Source organism: Peromyscus eremicus, chromosome X, assembly GCF_949786415.1.
Source record: "Peromyscus eremicus chromosome X, PerEre_H2_v1, whole genome shotgun sequence".
Taxonomy (NCBI): domain Eukaryota; kingdom Metazoa; phylum Chordata; class Mammalia; order Rodentia; family Cricetidae; genus Peromyscus; species Peromyscus eremicus.
Genome location: NC_081439.1, coordinates 65,542,816 through 65,568,164, shown reverse-complemented (window position 1 = coordinate 65,568,164; position 25,349 = coordinate 65,542,816). Strand labels below are relative to the sequence as shown.

The following is a 25,349-nucleotide window of genomic DNA, read 5'->3' as shown; positions in this document are numbered from 1 at the left end:
TTAAAAATTCTTAGTTTGTCCAAGTCAAAGCAGAGGGAAGGTGGTTAATTATTTCCAGAAAGGGCACTTTTAATAATTTGGCAAAGAATGCATCTGTCAGACTGCTGGTGTTAATATGCACCAGCCATTGATCTAGTCTCTTTCTAATACCTTTGAAGAACAGTACTTCTGTGGACTAATTCCAGAAAGGATAAAAAATACAAAATTTGTACGTAGATAGATAGACAATTATAATTCCAAAAATACTTCTGTAGTTTGTGTTTTTATACAAATTTATCATGTGTGTAAATTCACAAGTGACATCATTCTTAAAGATTGACTCTTCCCATGGACATAGCTAATGATATCAGACATGCTCAGGGCAGGATGGCTGTAGATCATAGTCTGATCATGGTCTGCCATAAATTACCTAGTTCTATAAATGTTAAAGAATAAAAGGAAAGTGCTTTTGCTGCATCAAGAACAGATGACCTTTATTACAAAGCAATTTTCTCCCTGAGCATCCTGTGCGATGAGGTCAAATTTGGTGCACAATTTTCTAGAGTCTTGGTATGAAGCTGTTCCAATTTGCTGCTATTAAAAGTAAAATATCCAGTGACTCACATAAGGATATATCCTTTTTGGTATTCAACCTTTTTTTTTTAAATCAAAATTTGCGAATGTTCTTTGCATAACGATGTTAGATTTATGTTTCGATGTTCTTTCCCCCTAGTTTTAAGGCACTATATTTTTGTGTTTTTGTTTTTCATAAGTATAAATATGATGCAGCTGACAAACATTCATGAAACTACTGAATGCCTCTTTAAATTGAAAAACTTCAACAATTGAGTCCACCAATGGACATTTAACATTTCTATTATATCATAAGTCATTCAAGACATTTCTGAAAATCAAAGAAAATTGTGATAGCACAAATTAGATATTTTAGCATACTTTATGTTGAGAGTATGGCTTATCTAAAAAAGAGAATTGGAGGAGAATAAAATAACAATCACAGTTGATAGGAGTCTGACCTAGGTTCCTTGCATATATGTTATGGCTGAGCAGATTGGTGTACTTGTGGGATTCCTAACAGTGGGTATGGGTGTTGTCACTGACTCTTTTGCCTAATTATGGGACTCTTTTCCTCTTGCTGGGTTGCCTCATCCAACCTTGATGTGATGGTATGTGCCTGGTCTTATTTTAGCATATGCAGTGTTTGGTTGATGTCCCTGGGAGGTCTGTTCATTTCTGAGGGGAGACTGAGGGGGCATGGGTCTGGGGGAAAGGAGAGATGGGGGCCCTGGAGGGAAGGGTTGGAGGGAAAACTGCAGCTGAGATGTAATATATGAAATAATAATAAAAGAAAAATAATCACAGTGAAAAATGGGGTATCCCTTAATGTTTATGTAAGTCGTCAATTTAAAGTATAACATTCTTCCCACAATAAATAAATTTTCAAAAGTTGGGTGTTACTCCTCTTTATTCTAAGTCATATATTGTCACCGAAAAACATATTACTTTACAAATTCTTCATTTAAAAATAAGTTTACTACTTTTTAAAAAACTCAGGCATTTTCCTGAAGTAATGACTATTTCATAATGTGAATTGTGTATTCATAATTAATCTTTTAAAACAAAAATTTCAATTAAGTATCATACACATAAGACATTAAAACCCTGATAAAATGTTTTTTCTCTAGAATATCATAATATTGATAGCATAGAATCAGTATTGGCATCTTTCTACTAGCAGAATAGTTCACTTTAAGAGAACTGATTTAATAATTACTTTATATATCAGATTAAAGAAAAACTTAGATCATATAATTAGACTTATCAGTAGAGAAAACTCACTAGAAAATGTTAAAATTCACTGATTTTTTTTGCAATGCTATAGGTTTAAAATTTTTATTTAGGTAAGTATATGTGACCAAATTTATAGCCTTTGTGATTCCCTCACTTTTCTCAAACCATCAGGTTGGTCTACTCCTTCATAAACACACACAAGAAGTCACAGGAACTAATCATGTCAGAAGAATTAATAAAATCAAAGTCTAAAAAAACACCATAAAATAACAAAACGATGGAAATTAATTATTATAAATAATATAACTTTGACTTTAGAAACAAGAACTTCTCACTGTACTAAAAAATGGTCTCTTGAAGTTTGATTTATGAATCAGAAGGCTACATTTTCTTCTTCCTTAAGTGGTTCTGAATTTATAAGTTCTTTGATTTGATAGTACCTTAAACTCTAATCAAATCTGATTTTGAATTTTGAGTTTCCTTAAATAATTGTCCAAGGAATTTAGATCTTTCTGGTTTTGGAAGATTTCTAACTTCTGGTACCTGAAGTATATATATCTAGCAATTAATTTACTGTGTTTATAACTCTATTACCACTTAAGTATGTAAATGACATGAAGAAAAAGAATGAAACAAAGTTAGAGGATGCAAATGGGTAAGAATTCACTTCCATTTTTTGTAGGGGATCACTTGATGGACATGGGGATATTTGAGAACTGAGGTGAAGATCTGGTCTATATTCATATATGATGAGCATTTATGAAACAACTGAACGCCTCTTCAAATTGAAAAAAAAACCTCAATAATTGAGTCCATCAATGGTCATTTAACATTTCTTTTATATCATAAGGCATATATGTACACATACACACACACACACACACACACATATATATATATATATACATATATATATATGGAGTTCATTTTCCTTATATATACTTAAATACAGTCAAGTAAGATAAGATATCCCTTAAGGTTTATATAGAGTCTGACTCTATTTTGATATTTGACTGTTGATAGTTTTCATTTTCTACTCTGCCATCTCTTCATGTTTGGCTGGACCGTTAAACTCTAAAGCCACAGGTAACCACAAGAAAAAAAATCTAATCTCCCTTTTCAAGCTATTTTTATAGAGCTTGGGGTGCCTGCCTGTTATGGTCTCCTCAAAAAGGCTCATTCTGTAAATAAATATTTTATCCATAGTCTCTTGCTGTGTGGAATATTAACATCTGCACCAAATTCAGGAGTAGTATTTGTTCCCCTTCTGCAGGGAATCTTATCAAATTAAGAATCACTGATTAAAAAAATACCAGTACTGTGAATGATTTGTCATTATAATGATTGATTTCTGTTTTTCAAATTGAAAAGAGCAGGTAAATACTATAAAGAACATAGTAAAAATGAGAATAATAAAATGAAAACCTCAAGTTCAGGGGATATGTGTTAACAACATATACAAGTTTGAAAGTATATTTTAAGAATTGGATCCATATAGTTTTATATTTATATGTTTATTCTCTTTATAATTTAATCATTTACTCTAATGTTCAAGTGACTTGGGCCTTGAGTAGCTTAACTCTCTTCCACTTTTAAATTAAGTCTGGTTTTCTGCCCTCAACTTTCTCATCGGTAGATAAATCATACCTATACATCATAGGCCAGATTTGGAAAAACAATGTAAATTGCAATACTAACTGCATACATAAATGCTGTCTAACAATATTTGCAAGTCTACGTAGCAGAAACATAGTATTTGCAGTTGGAAAGCTACACACTAGGACATTTTTTCTACTTACTTTAATAATGAACATATAAAGACTCTAGCAGAGAGTTTAAGATATAAAAATATTCGTTAATAGCCTTTTATTTAATCTTATTGGTAAATCAAACACTTCTTCAACTTGATGTTTTCCAATTTCTTTCCAAGTTTTCGTGTCTTTTAATATAATTAAGAAACAGTAAATTAAATAATAACATCATTATCCCTACCACTAATGTATGACAGTTGCTTTAACTTTGTACCATGTAACCTATTTTTATATCCCTTTTAATATCTCTTTAATTGGATTTATTTCTCTTCCTTGGACTTTCTGAAGTCTGTTCATCTCTTTTGATGTCTGTTAAATCCAGATACTCTATAATAAGAATCTGACTTACATAATAAAAAGCATACCATCCAGATATTTCTAGCTATCCAATCAGTGTTTCCTAATTATATACTGACCTCCCTCTAACATGTTAATTTTATAATACTTATATAATACCCAGAGTGAACAACTTTGACTTCTACAATTATAATTATGGCAAATGTAGAAAGATTGTGAAAAATAAAGTAATATTATGATTATTCCATAATATACTCATATTTTAAAATAGTTTATAGTTAAATAAAGATAAATAATGAATTAGAGTGGTATCATAATTTGAAAATATATTAGCTATTATGTTAATCCTATGGGATCTATTAACTATAAATTCTACTCACAGTATAATTCTGAAACACTACTTGTCTGAAAAATCATGAAAGGAACTACAAGAAGAATTTAGAATTATAAACTGGACCCTGTTATAGCTCTATTTTAGGGTATTAATTTGAACTCTCAATTTAAAAGTCACTTATTACTTACAATTCTCTTCTGCAGTGTGGAGCTAAGTCAATTCGGAATTCTGGTAGGTAAATGAAACCATCAGCCTTGGTGTCCTAGGAAAGAATGAAAAAATATAAGTGGAAGATTTAAGAGAGAGAGTACAAGTTGAAACGGAAAACCAAGAGCTAGGTCACCAGTGTTGTAACAAACAACATTTTTCTAGACTGCTTATTAAGGAATGCAGTTTGCTTAGCATGCACTTGAAATAGCTTTCTGCAAAGCAAATGGACCATGCATTTATTAAACCATCAATGGTAACAACAGATTTTACATTAATGATTATACAGAATTATTTCAAAATATGCAAATAGCTCTCACCATCATTAAAGCATTTGATGCAGACAAAAATATATCAATGAAGCGCAGCAAAGAGAAGAGCTATAGCAGCATTTAGAACATTAATAAACCTTCAGTTGTCTCACATAGAATGATGATTACAGGTATCAATTATTTTCAACTTCAAAGCTTCTGAAATATCTAATAGTGAAATATCTAAGGATGAAATTGTTTAGCATTAGAGCATCACAGAGCAGATTTGTAACACATTGTCATGAACTGACACAAGGCTGAATACCTTCCTACATATTTATAGAACTTATTCAATCCTAGTCATCATAAATCTGCCCATGTTTACCAGGCCACTTTTTTTTCTGAGTCACAATTTCTTCAAGGATAAAAAGGGGATTATGTTATTGCTAGGTTGTAACATTTGTAACTCACAAGGGAAAAGATACTTTAGAATATTAAAGTTATGAGAAATATAAGTCTAGTAATCTTGAAATTAAAAACAAATCAGAACCTATATATTTTAGTAACAATCTGATAAAGGATCATTTAGAAAAATACTCACAAAAGTGGAATCATTAAAAAAGGTGCCAGAACATTGATTCATCTTATATTAAGTAAATTAATTGTAAGAAAACTCTTTAGGTGAAAAACACTATAGTGAATAGAATTTACTATTGTGGTGATATTTTCTTGGTGCACCCCAATAAAGATTATCTGAGGATCAGAGGAAACAGTTAGCCACTATAGCAAACATAGAAGTCAGGCATATGCCTTTAATCCTAGCATTTGGGAGGCAGAGATCCATCAGGCAGAGTGAGTTCAAGATCAAACTGGGGAACAGAGCCAGGCATGGTGACACATGCCTTTAATTCCAGCACTAACCACAGAAGTCTGGAGGTCTGTACAGACAGAGAGAAAATGATATAGCTGGGTAGAGAGAGGAAGTGAGTTGGCAGAACAGAAAGGCATATAGGAATGGGTATACAGGAAGTAGGTCTCTTTGGAGACTGAGGTGTTGGTAAGGTAAGGTTGTCTGTGACTTGTCCTATTCCTTTGATCTCTCAGTTTTAACCCCAATATCAGGCTCCAGATTTTTTATTAAGACTGTTTAGCAATTCTTCCTACATCTGGTACCCAATGTGTTTTTCTGTTTAATTTCAACAGGGGTAACATTCATGATATTCATCATGTCTGGCTGGAATATGATTTAGTATTTCACATTTGTTCTTGAAAACTTTCAAATTTGAAACAGAAAAATTCCACATTGGTTGAGAAAAAGGGAATGGGAAAATATGATGGGAAATAATATTCATTAAAAACTTATGTGACAGACATTGTACCATGGTTTTTTACATATGTTAACTACATTATCACAAATAGTCATTGATTAAACTATTATATTGGATTATATAAATATATTGTGCCACATATGAGAGATATATTGCTGAATTAGTTAGGTGACACCAGGGGAGATAAATATAGTACTTTTGAAAGCTTATGATCTAGGAGGAGACAGTTTTAATATAAGAATAATGAATTAGAATTACAAGGGGTCAAATGCTGTGATTAAAGTTATATGACACTGAGTGATAATGAGCATTTAACTGGTAGAGTAGGATCAAGAAAGGCTTCCCTATGAAGTGATGTATTGAAGTAATATCTGAAGAGAAATTGAGTTGTTAATGAAATTAACATGCAGGGGTCATGGAATATTACAAGAAGAAGGAAAACACATATAAAGATTCCATAAATGGATAGAGCACAGCACATTCGAGAAAATAGAAGTGGCCAGTGTAGCTGGAATGTAAAAATCACAGGGTGGATAGTACAAGATATAACAGAAGAGGTACAGAATTTATATAAGGCTTGATAGTCCATGATAAGGACATTTTTTGTGTAAGAGTAATGGAAAGTTAGTAATGGCTTTCAATAGGGAGACAAATAAGAAAATGGGGTGAAATGAGGTAGTAGGGATATGGCAAAATTTATATTTAAAAAGATCCCCTAATTACAGTCATGAACTAGAGGGAGGCCAAAGTGAATATAACAAGACAGAGAGTGGTGGCTATTGAAATTGTTTGAAAGCTAACAATGGCTTGGACTAGACAGTGGAAATGGGGAGAAAATGATGAATTTGATAGATACTTAGGGGATAATTTTGGAGAGACTAGAGATGGATATACTGTATGAAGCAAAAAAGTAGGATTTGAGGATAACTCCTTAGCAGAAAACCAGAGGGAAGAGATCATTTTAAGGACAGCAGTATAATGAAGTTTGCTTTGCACATGCTGAACAGGGGAAATCTTGATAGCCCTATGGAGAGATAACTGAACTCATGAGTCCTAAACATATGATGAGAAATTTAGGGTATAGCAATAAATATATGCGACTTCTATATGCATATAGTAATTGAGGCTTTATACATTGGAAAATAATTATTGAAAGATGTGTATAACAATAACAAAACCTAAAGCTGGTTCCTAAAGAACTGAAACTTAAGTGTGTTAGAAAATATGATAAAAATGAGGAAAGGTCCAGTAAAATGAAGTCTGAAGGTGTCTTTTGGACTTAGCAACATCAACGTTTCATGGTTATCTTCTGAAAATTGTCCCAACAGAGTATGGGGAAAGAGAGATTAGAGAATACTTGAAGTGAGTTAATGAAAACCGAAAGCATAAAAATAGTATCAAGAAGTTTGGCTGTACATGACAGGTGTTAAAGTAAATGCTGAAGCTTTAATCAAAGCTCTAGACTCCTCTCCCCAGTGGGATAACTTTCAGAGCATCTTATAGTTGGTATGTCCAAAATAAAACTCATGACCTTGTCAATTCCTTCCTGTAAAATGATATTTGTTTGGTTTTATAACCAGTAAAAGGCACCTCATTCATTTCACTTTTATCCAAATGAAAGGATTCTAGTACTTTTAAAAAAAGTTTCTGACATGGATCTGGTTGAGAGGGAGAGGATCAACACAAAAGAGAATGAGAGATGAAAATTTTGGCAAGTATTATGACTCATTTTGAAGAAAATGGGCTTCAAGGAAGATAAATAACTTTCTTGGTCTCTTGAAGTTAATAAGTGAAAGGGCTTGGAGTAAAACCAGGTATTTTTTGTTTCAAAACCATTAAATCATTGATTAAAATACCTTTACTAGACATACTAGACAACTTGGACAGCGTTTTTAAAAGCAAGAAGTAGCATCAATAGCTTATTCCTAACATTTGGTATTATGAGCATTTTTTTATTTGCCAGAAGTATATACCCTTACTACTAACACAAAGGACTATTTTTAGCAATAGACTTTCTTTGCTTCCTGGTGTACTTACATTCAGATGTGAGAACCAGTAGAGAGTTGAGTGTTTCAAAATAAACCAGTATTTTTTCCAACTAAAAAAGGAGATTCCTCTAGATTCTCTCTTATGCCAAAGCCATCCCTCGCATTTCCCATGGCCCATTTCAGTACAGGCTATTGCACAAAATCGGGGTTTAGAACAAGAACGACGGTCTTCCTCAGAGAAAAATGTGGGCAAGAGCCTTTTAAACCAAGACACTGCAAAAACAAACAGGAATAAAATGTTAGTTTGGATATCATAGCAATACAGACTAAATTATCATAACATTTTCACAAATTTACAATAATCTAGCAAATCATCAATATTAGACAGTTGTTCTTCTCACTACAAATGGTAATATTTTTATTTTTCTTTACTTATAGTCATTTATATTTCTTATTTTGTCAGTAGTTATTTAAGCATTCCTTTTGCTTTTCTTCCTACTGTTCGACTAATTTTTAAGTTGATTGATATATTAAGGATATCAACCTTCTGTCTGTTATATATATTCAAAATCTTTCCCCCAGTTTATCTGCCTTTTACTTTTGTTTATGACACTGTGTATGTATACAGTTTCCACTATTTAGCCATAGATATGAAAAGCATATTTTTTTTTGCCTTTTATTGTTAGAAGTTTTACTCATTTTTACATTCAAATCACTAAGACATCCTGCTTTTTGTATATCATATAAAATAGGGATCTTGGGATATTTCTATTTACAAATGTTCTGACAGTTGCTCTGAACCATCTACTGAATACTCTTTTCTCTACTGATTTCAAGTATTATCATCATTATACTTTGAATTATTTTGTATATTTAGTCTATTTAAATATTTCTAATTTCTTTCATTAAAATATCAAAACATTTTATTTTTTCTGGATAGTATTATCATACACTCAAAATAATTTTTGTAATTTATTAAGGAATATTTATTTCCAGTTAATTTTATAATTATTTTTGGATTTTTCTCATACTATTTTCGCCTAGATGAGCTTTTAGAACTAGGCTTAGCTTCCAAACACATTTTGTTGAAATTCTTTTTGAAAAATTTAAGGTGAATTTAAAACACATAATATTTACTACAGTGGATATTATTAGCTTTAAACATAGCCATGTAACTCAATTTATCAAGACTTTTCTGAAAAGTTTCTGTTTTTCTCATATATGTTTTATATATTTCATTTTCTTTGGTCTTTTGAATTTTATTGTTTTTGTTGCTATATTAGATCAAATTCCATCTACTTGTTAGTATTTTATTGTTGTTATGCATTATATGATATAAATGGTTTTAACCTCACAAGTTCAATGTCTCTTATTCTACTTGTTAGTAAATAACCTAAATCTGTAAAGACAAATCTGAAATGTATATAAATTAGTTTTAATTAAAGTAAGTTAATGGATATAAATCTAACATTTATGTCAGTGCAAATGAGATTATGAATGTCACCAAGAAAAGAATTTGGTTCATTTGAAAAATACTTTTAAAGTATCTCAGCATTATAAACATGGAAGTTTGGCCTGGGAATACTTCGATGTATTGAGCTTATCAGTCCTTGCTTTGTAAAAGGTCAAGACAAACCTACTCCTACTATTAAACTTTAAAAAAAGTTCATATTATATTAATTATAACTGTCGTATATGTCACTATAAGTTTATAGTTGTACTTCTAAAAACATATCATTCCAGAGTCCAGCCTATAAAAATTACTCTAATTACCAATTTACTGGTCCCTCGGGATCCTACTAATATAAGCAAATTTTCCAGCAGGTTTAAGTTGAATAGCTGCTCATATTAGGTTACTTTACTTGAAGAGTTTATGTAAAAAAAAAAAAAAACTACAGATCTCTTCACAAAGCTTTTCAAAGTTTCATGTTTTCTTATGGTCAGCTATTTCTCAGGAGTACATTACCAAAGAGAATAGTTTAACAGAGAATTATAAAGTAATGGTATTGCTAGCACAGTAGTTCACTTTTGTTGTGTTAGTTCATACAGGTATAATATGTAAGAAAGATGAAGACTAGGATGGTAATGATTTTTCAATATTGAGACTTCAAATTTTAGTCTCTCCTTTCCACTTTTACTGTGGAAGCGTCAGTGATAAAGATAAATTCTTCAAGACCTTAGAACCAAATATTTTCAAAGCTACAAATGTGTTAGAGATCATATATTTTAATCTTTTGCGTCACTGAAGGAGAATTAAGACCAACAAAATTCAAGTGATATTTGCAATGTTATTGCAAGTTGGTGACAGATCTCTATCAAGATTCTAAGTCTTCAATTATACCTGTTTCCTATATTTGCCCATAACTCTTGCTGAGATTTTTAAAAGATACATTTACTTTAAAGCCTTTTACTGGATCCATATTAAGGAAATGTACTTGATAGCTTGCTAAAATATTGTTAAAGTAAATGTGTGCACTGAGGAGAGGTTGAAGAAAATTATGTCAGCAATATTTTTTTCTAAATACTTGGAGTAATCATAAGACAGGCATCTTCTAACAAGAAACCCACCACAAGATTCAACAAACACATCTGTCTGAAAAAGACATCCCTCTTTAACAAAAATAAAACAAAGTAGTTTGTCTATTTTATGAATTTTCTGTGAGACTAAAAGAAACCCCTCAGTGTACAACATACAGGGTTTGCTGTATTTTACACACACACACACACACACACACACACACACGCACGCACACACACACACACACACACACACACACACACACACACACACACACGCACACACACACACACACACACACACACAATCTTTTTCATCATTTTTGAATGTTTAACTTAATTTATTGCCAGGAAAATTACCCATTATGAAACTGGGGTAGTTTGAAGAATGACCGACAAAAGGAAAATATACACAGTCAACAAAAGTTTGAGTCAAATATAATTCTTAGAACCCATGTGTTTCTATTTCTTTGGATTAATCATTACTATCAGGATATTTTCATATGGCATGCATATGTTACTAAAACTATCTGCTCATGCTACTATTCTTTAAAAGGAACTATAACAAAAATGTTCTATAACATCTCTGAGATTTTAGGGCTATTATGCTTCAGCTCTTCAATACAAGCAGTAGTTGAGAGAAATGCATTTACAAGAAGAGAAGGTAACAAAGCCAACAAATAGAAACTTACAATCGATCCAGTTTTGGGCCTTTGCCTTCATGAAGCAATTTATAAAATCCTATAAAGAAAAGAATATGCAAGTTAACTAACCCATCAAATTAAAAACTTATAATAATTTTCCATATTCATTTGATCAGGCAATGATAACGCTTTAACTTCACCTAAACATGTAGAAGTAATATACAAATACTTTAAAAACTTTAAAAGCATCAAAATATTTTACTATAATAAAAAATTGCTAGTCATTTTATAATAGAAGGGAGATTAATTAGAATGTAGGAAAGTACAAATATACTTTACTATAATTAGGAGTTGCTAGTCATTTTATTATAGAAGAGAGATAAATTAGAATCTAACAACCACAGGACAAGCAAGACTGCTGTGAAAGGCTGGCCACTGGACATGACATGGCTATTGTACGTGTGAACCCACAGCAGGTACTGTTATTACATAAGACCTACAGAAGATCAAGTGAAATTAATATTCCAGCATGGAGGAAGGAGGGGCTTTTGATGCCCTACCCTGAACTAAGGAGCTAATGGCAGTTAATGGCTGCTAAAGAAGGGTGTGGCATTTTTCATTGTGTGTGAGAAGGTGGGGTAGTCATTGGTACATAGCCCAAGAACCAGTGGATGAACCTACACATGTGCACATGTGGGAATCACGAAATGGATTTAGTGGGTTATAAAGCAACAATATTACTAAATAAATAAATGAAAAAAGTCATTAACTTGGGAGGGAGTTGGGAATATGTTGGGGCATTTGGGAAGGGGTAACTAGAAGGAGAGAATAGGGAGACATCATGGGGAGGTTACAGGGAGAGCTGGAGGGAGGTAGCAGGGGATGGACATGACCAAGAAACATTGCATACATCCATACAAATTTAAAAAGAATTTAAATGATTAGATTATTATCCTCCATTCTATTAATTTCTCCTTCAATTTCTAGAATGAACCTTTGTTTCAACTGTTTGTTGTTTTTTTAATGCATGGTTGGGTCAAATTATTATTAGGTATTCTGATAGTTTATTATTTTGTTTTGGCAATAAGGTATGATAGTTCAAAAAACTTACATGGAATTAAAATGATCAACTGAAGTATGAGAAAATAAGTTTTATAATACTTCTTGTGCCAGCCCCCTTTGTAGTAGGCAATTTTGTAATTTTCCATTTTATTCTATTGTTTGTTAATTTCTGAGTTTTCTTGTATCAAATCTTCTTTTACATTTTTCCTGGAAAAAATAATTTCCAGACAGCCAGGCAGTGGTGACGCACGCCTTTAATCCCAGCACTCGGGAGGCAGAGGCAGGCAGATCTCTGTGAGTTCGAGGCCAGCCTGGTCTATAGAGTGAGTTCCAGGACAGCCAGGGCTACACAGAGAAACCCTGTCTCGAAACACCAAAAAAAAAAATCTAGATACATATCTGTAGTTTTCCTTTTATAATTTTTAAAAATTCAATTAAAATATAATTACACTACTTTCTCACTTCTCTGTCCTCCCAGCCCTCCCTGTCTCTCCCTTCTTCCCTTCCTTGTCTGTCTCCTGAGGACTCCCTCTCCAGTTCTCCAATTGATGGCTTCTTTTTGATGATTATTTATGTGTGTGTGTATATATATATACACACACACATAAATACATATACATAAATACACCATTCTAAATATTTTTGACTTTTTGACTTTTGACTTTTAAAGACAACTTCTCACTCTGAAGCCCAGGCTGGTCTTAAACTCAAGATCCTATGCTTTCACTTCCTGAGTGCTGGGATCACATGCATGCATCATCATGCCTGACTGATAATTTTAATGATAATAAGAATAATAAAAATACCAATTGGTAAAACCTAAAGCTCTGATATATACCTATGGCCAGTTGCCTTCCTATAAATCAGTAAATACTAGCAGTTTCTAGTTTAGTTTCTGCAGTTATTTTCAAAGTCTAAAGCTTTGATTCCTGTGATCACTTTGGTCTGATTGAGAGCTGATGATTTTTTTAATCTTATGGGACAAAGAAAATAGTCAATTTATATTAACACATCTCCCTTGATTCCTCCTCTCACTTTTTGTTAGCTACATTAGTACTTTTAGTTCTTCAACAGGTAACTTTTCCCCTGAAATACATTGATTTTTGATAATCACTATTACTTCTTACTGTTTTGGTGCATACATGAACCAAGCAATTTTAAGTAGATAAGATTTACTATAAAAATAAAAATTAAACCTATAGCTTAAAAGCCCTGCACTACTAATTATACTAACATATCAAGATTATCAAGACAGTAGATATAATTTTTGATATTTTACCAAAATATTTATATAAGCTTCAGTAATTCATAAGCTAAATTGAGCCACATTTCAAGCTATGCTTTGAGTTTACTGAATTAAGTTTAAATACTTGTGTATATGAAATTAGATTGGCTTGTATTAAAAAACTAAGATACTTACCTGTACTGCCCTTTATATTACATAAATAGTTGCTGGCAAGTTTATAACTGAAACTAAGTTTTTATTATTTTTAATGAATTGCAAGAAAGTGTAATTTTAAGTAAATAAGACAGCTTCCAAATTTTCTGAAAAATTCTGCATGTCTATGCTTGCAGTATAAATTCTTTTTTATTTTTAAAAGGAGATTGAATCATATACAATTGTGAAGTTCACAACTATAAAGTGTGTATAAATAGTTTGTGTCATCTGGTCTAATCACCTAAAGTCCCATAAAGTGGATTTTAACATATGTAATTTTTTTCCCTATGATAACAATGAAAAATAATTTCAAAATGAAACAGTGTAAGAACACAGTTAGTGGCCTAAGATGAATAATCATGTCCATGTAGATCAACGTTTCTTGATAACTAGACTAGTAATCGTTTTACATTAACATATAATGGAAACCAACATTCAAATATACATAATTATATGCCTAGCATAGAACAGATACATAATACATGATAAAAATTGTAATTACTTGATATCAGTTAACAAAAAGATAATCAGAAGCTAAAACAGACATATTTTAAGATAGCCTAAACATGTAATCAATTATTTCAAATTATCAATTTAAAAATTATTTTTTGAGATTATAATATAATTACATAATTCATTTCTTTCCTTTCCTTCCTCAAAATCTTCCCAAATAGCTCTTCTTTCTTTCTTTCTTTCTCTCAAATTCATTGCCTCTTTTTTCATTAACTGTTACATATATTATATATTATATATTCTATAATATATATATATGCGCTAAGCTAACCTGCTCAGTTTGTATAAGTTACTTGTATGTATGTTTTCATGGCTAACCATTTGGTATTGGATAACCATTTGGTGTGCTGTTCTCTGAGGAAGACTATTTCTCTTGTTCTCAGCATAGTTACCAAAATTTTAAAGAACAAACCTGAATGTATTTAATGACATTTTAAAAATATTTGGACAGTTCCAAGAGTAAGTTTAAGCTCATTTAAGCCTCCACAAGTGCCTCGAATCACAAGTTTTATGCCATAAAAAGCCCTAATATTTAGGATAATACTTTAAATGCCTAATATAAAGTATTTAGGATTATTGTGAAAATCAGTTTCCTTTAAATGAAATTCTAAAAATACTGAAATGTATTTTGCAATTAAATAACAAAATCTAGCAGAATACATAATAATTGCCATTATAAGTCATCAGTCCAAATTATATTTTTAAATATTTGGCTTGGCTAGAATGTGATTTGAAGATATCAGTAAATTTAACTGGTGAAAAAGTCCCAAGTACTGTTATGATTTCTTACTTCATTAAATTTCACTCTAATGCATTGCTAAATTAAAGGTAGACATTAATGAATATGATGTATTTTTAAACGGCCAAGAATATTTTGATAGAACGTTTGAGGGTCTCTACCCTATTAGAAAAAGACAACTCTGAAAAAAAGAAATGTAAATGCAGAGAAAGACAAAGGCAAATAAGAAAACTGATTCTAGAGAAGAGAGATAATTTGGAAAAAGAGGAAAAAATTAAAAGTAAATCTATGTAACTATTCAAGAAAGTACATCTTCAACAAAAACAATATTAAAAAGGGAAAAAAAGTCTGCCATATTAAAAAAAGAACAACAAGTACCAACAGGCAAATAGAAAATAATTTTGAGGAATATAAATTGACACCTAAGCTATTGGAGGAGCTTTCTAAGTTGAAGACAGTCATGGGACTACATATTACTAACTATGCAGATTTAAAGTGAATGCAGTGCTTGCTCATTATTAATATAGCAGTATTTTTTCCATCTTGAGTTTTAGTTTTCTGTTCATTGATTTCTTTAGCTCAGTGGTTCTCAGTTGGAGGCTTGTTCCCCCACTGGAATAAATATCTGGCAACATCCTGAGACATATTTTGGGTCATAGCTTTCAGATACAGTATTGTCATCTAGAAAGAGTCCAGGATCCTGCTAATACACCCTTCTGTAAGCAGGACATATCCTATGACAAATAATATTTTGGCCTGAGAAAGTGCTCAGGTTGAGATACTCTGCTTTAGTCAATGATTGCTGTTGGAATGATCAGAGATAGCATTGCAAACTATGCTGAAACACTGAATAATGGCATTTACCATTTTATAATTAGGTTAAAATACAGACCACTAATTCTCTTAGTTTGTAAGGAGTCATTTATTTACTAATTTATTAGTGTTACGGATTGTACAAGAAAAAATTACCTGCATATTTCTCTCACAATAATTCAGACTCTGTGCAATAAATGCCACAGCTACAGATTGTTTTGACTATTTGTATGTACTGTCTTGGCAGTTTACTGAGAAAGAGATGAATTGAGACTATGGTGAAATACTCAAAAGCTTAGTTACTACTTTTAAGTGCAGGAATTCCTTTCAAAACATTAAAGGAATTAGAAAAAGGTTTCCTTTGGAGATTTAAATAGTCTATTTTGGCAAAACATTAATTTAAAAATCATTTCCCCAGAAGGCAGCCAGATACATCTAATTTGTAACTTAACAATTAAAATAGACACTATTGTGGTGGTATTGTGCTCCCCAAAATATTGTGTACCCTAATAAATTTATCTGGGGTCAGAGTACAGTCAGCCACTAGATACAGAGGCTAGAAAATGGTGGCACTCATGCCTTTAATCCTAGCATTCCCGAGGCAGAAATCCATCTGGGATCTCTGTGAGTTCAAGGCCACATTGGAAAAGCCAGACATGGTGACACATGCCTTTAATCCCAGGGAGTGATGGCAGAAAGTAGAAAGATATATAAGGCGTGAGGACCAGGAACTAGAAGCATTTGACTGGTTAAGTTTTTAGGCTTTGAGCAACAAAGTTCAGCTGAGATTCATTCTGAATGAGGACACAGAGGCTTCCAGTCTGAGGAAACAAGATCAGCTGAGAAGTTGGCCAGGTGAGGTTAGCTGTGGCTTGTTCTGTCTCTCTGACCATTCAGCATTTCACCCCAATACCTGGCCCGGAAAAGTTTTTATTAATAAGAACTGTTAAGATTCCTGCTATCACACTATTGACATTATTTGCCATACTATTAAGATAGTTACAATTCTACTCTCAAATGGAGTGGTGTTGGTCTTGTGTCTTAATCCCTTCTCACCTCTACAGAAAATTTGGCCATTTCCCCCCTCTACTGTCCAATTTCTTACTTGATATTATCCAAAAGACCAAGAAGCATTGCCTTCTTTCATTGTGGTATTGGAGTTTTAAGCATAGAACATTTGAAGAAGGTTCTTTACAATATGCCAATAAGTGGATGGCAGTAACTGGGCTATGGCTCTGTCCTAAATAGGTAGATACTAAGTGGTATGCCTTATACACATAGGTTAACATGCTTTCAAAGTACTTTTTTTTTTTTTTGCTATTTTCATTTTTGTTTTCCATTAATGGCTGTACCATGGATAATATACTAACAAATTATTTTCTTCAACCCTTAGCATTTGTTTATTTTATTTTATTTATTTATTTATTTTGTTTTTCAAGACATGGTTTCTCTGGGTAACAGTCCTGGATGTCCTGGAACTCACTCTGTAGATCAGGATGGCCTTGAACTTACAGAGATCTACCTGCCTCTGTCTCCTACATGCTAGAATTAAAGAAGTGCACCAACATGACCTGGATAATCATAGCTTTTAACAGATACCCAAAGTTTCTTTTAAATTTTTTTCTTATCTTTATTTTATTTTGTGTGAATGTTTTGCCCGCATATATGTATGTGCATTATATGTTTGCCTGGTGCCCATGGAGGTCAGAGGAATGCATCAGATTCCCTGGAGAAGGAGTTACAGATGGTTTTGAGCTCCTATGCAGGTGCTGTGAACTGAACCCAAGCCCTCTGCAAGAATAGCAAGTGTTGTTAACCGCTGAGCCATTGCTATAGACCAGGTGCCCAAAGTTTCTTTATTTAATTATTCTTTATTTAATTATTTATTTATTTTATTTTATTTTTTTATTTATTTTATTTTATTATTATTCTTTATTTAATTATTCAGAGATTCATAGAGTCATAAAACAAACAATTCCATCCTTCTGAGTTTTAGAAGGTTGATACAGCCAGTTTGTCAGACTGGGAGAAGGACTCACTTCAGGTGATGGCGACCAATGTTCATTCAATGCCTGTAGCCCAGTAAGGGAATGGTTATAAAGGTCAAATAAATTACTGTCCCTATAAAGACATTATCAATACTAATAGTCACCAATTTGAGATATATAGAAATTGAGAAACTTAAATTCTATCTATCTCCCTTTTCTTGTATGTGGAAACTAAAGTTCAAAGAGGTTGAATTCTTTCACCAATTCTTTCATTCTTTCATACCCTTTTAGGAAAAAACAACTCTAGAATAGGGGCTGGAGCGATGGATCAGCAGTTAATAAATTACAATGCACCTTTTGATGAGTGAGTTTTACTAAATAGAATAAGAAGTTTTAGATCATTTAAATGTCATTTGGGCTCAAAATGTTCATTTTAGTACTTTATTTTACATCTAATATCTTATATTCCTAGTTTTTATTACATATAAATAAATTTATCTTTATTAAACATAATTTTGTATTTTATACTCAGGAAAATAATTTGTTTGTTTTTGTTTTATAAACACAGTATCTCATTATTTCATACAGTTAGACTTACAACTAATTTCTAGTAGTTGAATTATTATGAAGATCTAATAATTTCCTCTACCCAGGTAATCTACAATGAAAACTCTACCTGCAGGTGAAGATACTAAGAAAAATACCATGATATTACTAAAATGAAGACCAAGACATAGAAATTTAGGTAGATAGAATATCCAAAAATTAAGGACATAATAAAAGTATTACAAGTCATATGTCAGAAGTTACATTGCATACAAAGAATACTAGGTTCATAATTGAACTTATGTGAGACAGTTTTATGTCAACATGATACAAGCTAGAGTTACCTGAAAGAAGGGAACCTCAATTGAGAAAATGCCTCCAAAACATCAGGCTATATGCTGGGAGACCTTGCTAGTCAGAGGTTACAGTCTACCATGGCCTGGCAGCTCTCTCCAAGCTCAATATCATGGAGGACTCCCTCTACCCCCCAGCCGGAAGGCACCCTGTTCTCCACCTGACCTTATTTGGAGACTGCCTTTAGGCCCAGATGTCTGACTTATCTCTACTATAACCCTTGACACAGTTCACTGCAGGGGCTTTCTGCCTGCTGCCCATATGGTACTTAGACATTGTGCTAGGAGTTTTTTTTTGTTTGTTTTTGTTTTTTGTTTTTGTTTTTCAAGACAGGGTTTCTCTGTGTAGTTTTGGTGCCTGTCCTGGATCTCGCTCTGTAGCCCAGGCTGGCCTCGAACTCACAGAGATCCACCTGGCTCTGCCTCCTGAGTGCTGGGATTAAAGGCGTGCGCCACCACTGCCCGGCTTGTGCTAGGAGTTTTATAGTAGTGCTGTGGGATGTTCTGTATGGCAAATGTGTTGCTCTGATTGGTCAATAAATAAATCACTGATTGGCCAGTGGCTAGGCAGGAAGTATAGGCGGGACAAGGAGGAGAATAAAGCTGGGAAGTGGAAAGCTGAGTCAGAGAGACACTGCCATCCACCATGATGACAAGCAGCATGTGAAGATGCCGGTAAGCCACGAGCTACATGGCAAGGTATAGATTTATAGAAATGGATTAATTTAAACTGTAAGAACAGTTAGCAAGAAGCCTGGCATGGCTATACAGTTTGTAACCAATATAAGTCTCTGTGTTTACTTGGTCGGGTCTGAGTGACTGTGGGCCAGGCAGGAAAACTCTAGCTATAAGGACCATGCTTGCACATATGATAACTAGAAGCTTTATGATAGGAGTGTGCTGTTTAATGCAAGTTAGGTGATTCCCCAGATACCATCTCCAATAATATATATCCCCTATTCTCTGGAATAAAGTTGAGCTGTCTTACTGAAGCAGTCTGCTGAAAGGCTATTTCTGTCGTGTTCACAGGCCACATAAAAAGCTCTGTTGCCCCTTTGTCCTCATGGACTGATGGCCAATGAACTGTGAGGAAAAGGGGACTCCACAGCTTTAGGACATTTTCTTAATTAGTTATTTATGGGGAAAAGCCCAGCCCATTGTTGTTTGTGCTACCCCTTGGCTAGTGGTCCTGGGTTCTATAAGAAAGCAGGCTGAATCAAGCCTGTTGTGGAATATTTGTTTAACTATATAAAGGTATGTTACATTTGTTAATGCTGTGCTCATTTAATTATGTAAAGATGTGTTGCTGTTTCTCCTTGCCTGCTTAAGGCATCTGATTGGTCTAATAAAAAGCTGAACAGTCAATAGATAGGCAATATAAGGATAGGCAGCCTGGTGGGCAGAAAGAATAAGTAGGAGGAGGAATCTAGGTTCAAGAGGAGAGAAAAGAGGAGAGAAGAGAATGAGGGAGAAAGAAAGTGAGATGCCCAGGGCCAGCCAGGCAGCCACCAGACAACCAGACATGGGTAGGACATACAGAATGAAAGTTAAAAAGCCCCAAGGCAAATGTAGGTGAGGAGAAATAGGTTAATTTAATTTGAAAAAAAGCTAGCCAGAAATGAGCATAAGCTACGGTTGAGCATTCATAACTAATACAAACTCTCTGTGTTATGATTTGGGAGCTGGTTGGTGGCCCAGAAGAAAGCCTGTTACACCAGCCATGGCTTCTGAATCAACTCCTGCCTTCAGATTCCTGCCCTTTTTTGAGTTCTTGTCCTAACTTCCTATGATTATGAACTGTGATGTGGAAGCTTAAGCAGAATAAACCCTTTTCTCCTCAACTTGTGTTTTTGTTATGGTATTTCATTGCAGCAACAGAAACCCTAATGAAAACAGAACTTAATTCATTTACTCAATATTTTTTGCTTGTTTACGCCAAACATTCTTCTAGGTATTTGAGAGACCATAGCTAATAAAATAAATCCCTCCATTTATGCTTTTAACTTTAAATTTTTAAAGTGGAAGAAATAAAAAAAGGAATGGACAAATGATGTGGTCCCAAGTAGTGATAAGTCATAACTTTTTGTGTGCATTGCCCTTTTTCTCTATTAGAAACAATGCTAATTGAAATGGACCCTTAAGGGCTGGTTTTGCTAAACCACATAGATTCTTCACTTGTGTCCACAAGGTAACTGGGAACATTATGAAAGCTCGGAATCTCTAGCTTTATACTGTGGTTGTCTCCTTTACTTTGGGTCACTTGCTTACTTAGGAAGGTATGCATATTAATCACTCAAGAAGTGGCTATTTAACCTATCTCATCCAATTTCAATGTTGAAAACAAAGACAAGCCTTTGTTTAAAACTGCAGTCAACTTGGATTCCAGAATCAGTAGACCCTAACAAGACAGAGCCTGTCAACCATCCCTGACCTTGCTATGAGGACAATTATCAGTGAGTATAAGGGTACATCCTAGAAAGAATCATCACTTAGAACCACATTGATCCCTCAAGTGATGTCAAGGGCTTCTTAAGACCACCTTTCAATACCAGAACTTAGTCAATGATTAACCAGATCCCACCTAGACTAGGACTGCTTAATTATATACATAACTCTGGTCCTCTGAGCCAATTCTTTCTCTACTTAAACCCAAAGCTAATGTCAAACCAGATTTAGGATTATGGGAACTCTTATATATTCCCATTTCCAATGAGATCATACTGAATTAATCTCCTTTCTCTATTTTCACCATTCCTTTAAATTTAAATTTTTATATTATACTTAATTAACTAATTCCTGAGTTAATTCTTCCCTGGACCTTTGGACTTAAAATTCTGGGCCTCTTACTGTTGAGATCCAAAAGTGAATAAATTAATATTAAGTGGTTTATAGACAGCCAAATATACAGCATAATTTACATTAAAGGGACTATATTTGTTTTAATTAATTTTAAAAGTGTATTTGTTACAAGGCACTTAGAATCACAAATCTTCTGCCCATTTTCCCTGTAATTTAAAAGAAATTAGGAAACTAAAGTTTGTGAAGAAAAATTGAATTCTTTACAATTTGGCCAGACCAAAATGTGGGAAGAAATTTAGTTTCTCTCTGCTTTTTTCTATAATAGTGTTATAGTTTTACAGAAAAAAATGAAGGAAATAAGCACAGGTTACAACTTGTCACAACTCTATGAAATTTCTTCCTAAAGGCAAGCACTTCCTCTTGCTGGTACAGGGGCTCTAGCCTTGCCCTCCCATAACATGGGATTCCTTTTGAACTTTTAATTCTTTTGTTTGTTTGTATGTATGTTTTCTTTCAAGACAGGGTCTCTCTGTTTAGTCCTGGCTGTCCTGGAACTCATTCTGTAACCAGACTGGCCTCAAACTCACAGAGATCCACCTGCCTCTGCCTCCCTAGTACTGGAAATAAAGGCATGCACCCCTGCCACCCAGCAAACTTTAATTCTTTGTGTTCTTTTTTTCCAATAATTCATTACTCTAAGAAATCTGCTCAGGACTCTTACTTTATGATGCTACCTTACTGGCCTGGCTAGTTTTATATCAACTTGACATAAGCTACAGTCATCAGAGGGGAAGGAGCCTCAAGTGAGAAAATGCTGCCACAAGATCCATCTATAAACCTTTTCTTAATTAGTGATCAATGGGCAAAGGCCCAGCCCACTGTGGATGGTACCATCCCTGGACTGGTGGTCTTGGGTTCTATAAGAAAGCAGGTTGAGCAAGCTAGGAGAAGCAAGCCAGTAAGCAGTACTCCTCCATGGCCTCTGTATCAGCTCCTGTCTCCAAGTTCCTGCCCACTTTCAGTTCCTGTCCTAACTTCCTTCAGTGATGAACAGCAATGTGGAAGTGTAAGCCAAATAAATCCTTTCCTCACCAACTTTCTTTTTGGTCATGGTATTTCATCACAGCAATAGAAACCCTAACTAAGACAAGTTGCTACAAGTAGTAGTGGGATATTGCTGTGACAGGTCTGACCATTCTGCTTGTGGGTGGAATGTGGACTTCGGGACTTTGTACTTGGAAAGCAGTTGAATGATTTGAGTTTTAATGGGATATACGAATCAGAGCATGGAAGACAGTGGTGCTAAGAGCACTGCAGATTATGACAGCCTGGCTCAAAAGGTTTTAGAAAAGAAAAATATTAGTAAGTGGCTTAGAGATTATTCTTGTGATACTTTGCCAAAGAATGTGGCTGCTTTTTGCTCTTGTCCAAAATATCTTCTTAAGGCTAAACTGAAGAGTTTTGGATTGGCAGAGGAGATTTCAAGACAGCCTAGTATTGACTCAGTCATGTGGTATTAGTGGTCACTCTTATGCAAATCTATAATGAAAAGAAGCAAGCTGAGGAAGGAAAAAATACAAAATGTACAGTTTGAGGAGAAAAGGAACAACAGGAAGTGTAATGGAGCTAAAAGGTTAAAGAAAATTCTGATGCTATATGGAATAAAGGGATTGGTGACCTCAGGGCAAGACCCTACCCAGCTAAGCTTCCAACTTGTGAAAAGGAAATAAAGAAAAGATCAAGTACCTTTTTGTGACATCAATTATTTTCCTTATAAAAAAATTACTGGACATCCAATAAATACATGAATGTATAAAATTCTCCAACAATTAAAATCCACTCAAGATACAAAAGAGCCAAAAATAAAATGCTATGATTAAAAGCAAAGAGACACATGAAAAAAATTTAACTGTATGAGTCACCTCCACTAAAGGAAACATTAAATACTATTTAAGGTACTGTAAAAACAATAATTAATAATTTAAACTATCCACAGATAGTTTGCTTATAAGACAGAACTAAAACCAAATCATTTCACTATTCAAAAAAGATACTACAGAAAGGATTCCCATCAGCCTGGGTGAAAAAACAAAACAACAACAAACCTCTCTCTGTACTTCTCATACCTCCTATGATATTCAAGAAATAAACAGCTGGATTCACATTTATCACTTCACATTTATGCCAATTCTTTTAAGGGAACATCAACATAGACTTTAGGAAAGATAGTGATACTTCCTTCCAGCTCTGCTGATGACTGAGTATTCCCAATATTTGAACTCAAAACCCCTCTGAGAACATTTTACTAACTCTCATTATTTTACAACATAATCTAAAAATCTGCTTTTATGTAGATACTGATATAATTTAGACTTTTCCTTGTTATATTTTCCTAAATGATAAAAATGATATTGAGCTTGATTTTAGTAAAAGTACAAATGATGACTATATTATACCTTTGTAGTAACCATTTTTTTGGTAATGGTTATTTGCTTGCTCTGACCTACTTTCTTTGCACCATCTATGTGTTTAAAAAAACTTAAAAATTTTACTGCCTTCATAAAATAACTTTCTTGTTATTCAGGAAAATTTGGATAAAATATCCAATTTCTAAATGAAGAAAGACTTATTTTAAATATTCCAAAAGGAATTTTATTTTGAGTGTACCTCTCCTTTAAATGCAAATACTGGAGGGCAAAACAAATAACATTTTAGACTGAAAAATAGTAAAAAATATTCACTTGGTCTAACTAATTTCATTACTATGTGGATAATGGCATTTAAGATTTTAAAATATAACAAACTAAAGGTTGAAAAACCCTGTGACATATTCAATTTGTGCCTACCTTACAATAACACTGAATTTCTCAACTCTTGTTATGAATACACAAGTATTTTGGGTTGACTCTCTTGATATCTAGATTATACAAAAATAATCAGACTCTAATGCCAACAATGTTCATGTGTTTTATCAAAAATGGCTAAATAATAGAGCAAGAAAAAAACTTCCTGAAGGTATATGTACTGGGTTATAAATTTTATGACAGACTTAAAAATATTATTTTTAAACAAACATTATTTCAAAAATAGAGAAAACTTGTAACCTACATGTAGTTGTTTGAATGACAAATGTCCCACATAGGCTCATGTACTTGAATACTTGGTCTCCACTTGTTTGCACTGTGTTAGCAACTTAAGGAGTTGGGGTCTTGATGAAGAAATTACAACACTTGACACATGCTTTGAGGTTGCATAGATTGTCCCCACCTTTGGTTTGCTCTCTCTGCTTCTTTTACATAAAATGTGATAAATTGGCCTTAAACTCTTGCTTCCATGTCTTTCCTGCCATGATGTATTGTATTCCTTATGGGGCTGTAAAGCAAATACTAACTTATAGTGATATTTTATTTGTGTTGAAATGTGATTTTATTTGTATGTTAATAAATAAAGTTGCCTGGCAGTCAGAGCTAATAGCAAGCCATTTAGCAGAAGTCTGGCAGTGGTGACACATGCCCTAATCCGATCACATGGCAGGCAAAGTCTCTGTGTTCAAGTACACAGCAGCATGGAGACACATGCCTTTAATCCTAGTACCAACCACAAAGACATGGAGGTCTGTATAGACAGGAAGTGATGAGGAAGTCATGTGGTTGGGTTTAGAACCAATAAGAAGGCAGAACAGAAAGGCAATAAAAAGACGGGTCACACAGGAGAAGGTCTCTCTCTCTCAGGGGATGAACAGCAGTGACTGGTAAGCTAAAGGCTATTTACTAGTGCTCTGACCTCTTGGGCTTTTAACTCTTTATTTGGCTCTGTGTTTCTTACTTAATAAGACTGTTTAGAATTACATCGACACTAACTCGTCTTCTGTCAGGGCATTCTATCACAGACACAGAAATATAACTAGTTCAGAATTGGCATGAATAAGTGGCA

At 33.5% G+C, this 25,349-nt stretch overlaps 1 protein-coding gene across 2 annotated transcripts in view; it reads right to left on the bottom strand.

The window, feature by feature from the left end:
- Nucleotides 1-25,349, bottom strand: part of LOC131899055 (uncharacterized) — a 372,739-nt gene that overhangs the window by 43,691 nt on the left and 303,699 nt on the right. For both annotated transcript variants that reach the window (XM_059250423.1, XM_059250424.1), the window contains exons 18-21: nucleotides 16,236-16,249; nucleotides 11,214-11,262; nucleotides 8,054-8,277; nucleotides 4,419-4,492 (exon numbers count right to left, since the gene is read on the bottom strand). In XM_059250423.1, the coding sequence (XP_059106406.1) occupies nucleotides 4,419-4,492; nucleotides 8,054-8,277; nucleotides 11,214-11,262; nucleotides 16,236-16,249 (361 nt within the window). The remainder of the gene's footprint in view (nucleotides 1-4,418; nucleotides 4,493-8,053; nucleotides 8,278-11,213; nucleotides 11,263-16,235; nucleotides 16,250-25,349) is intronic.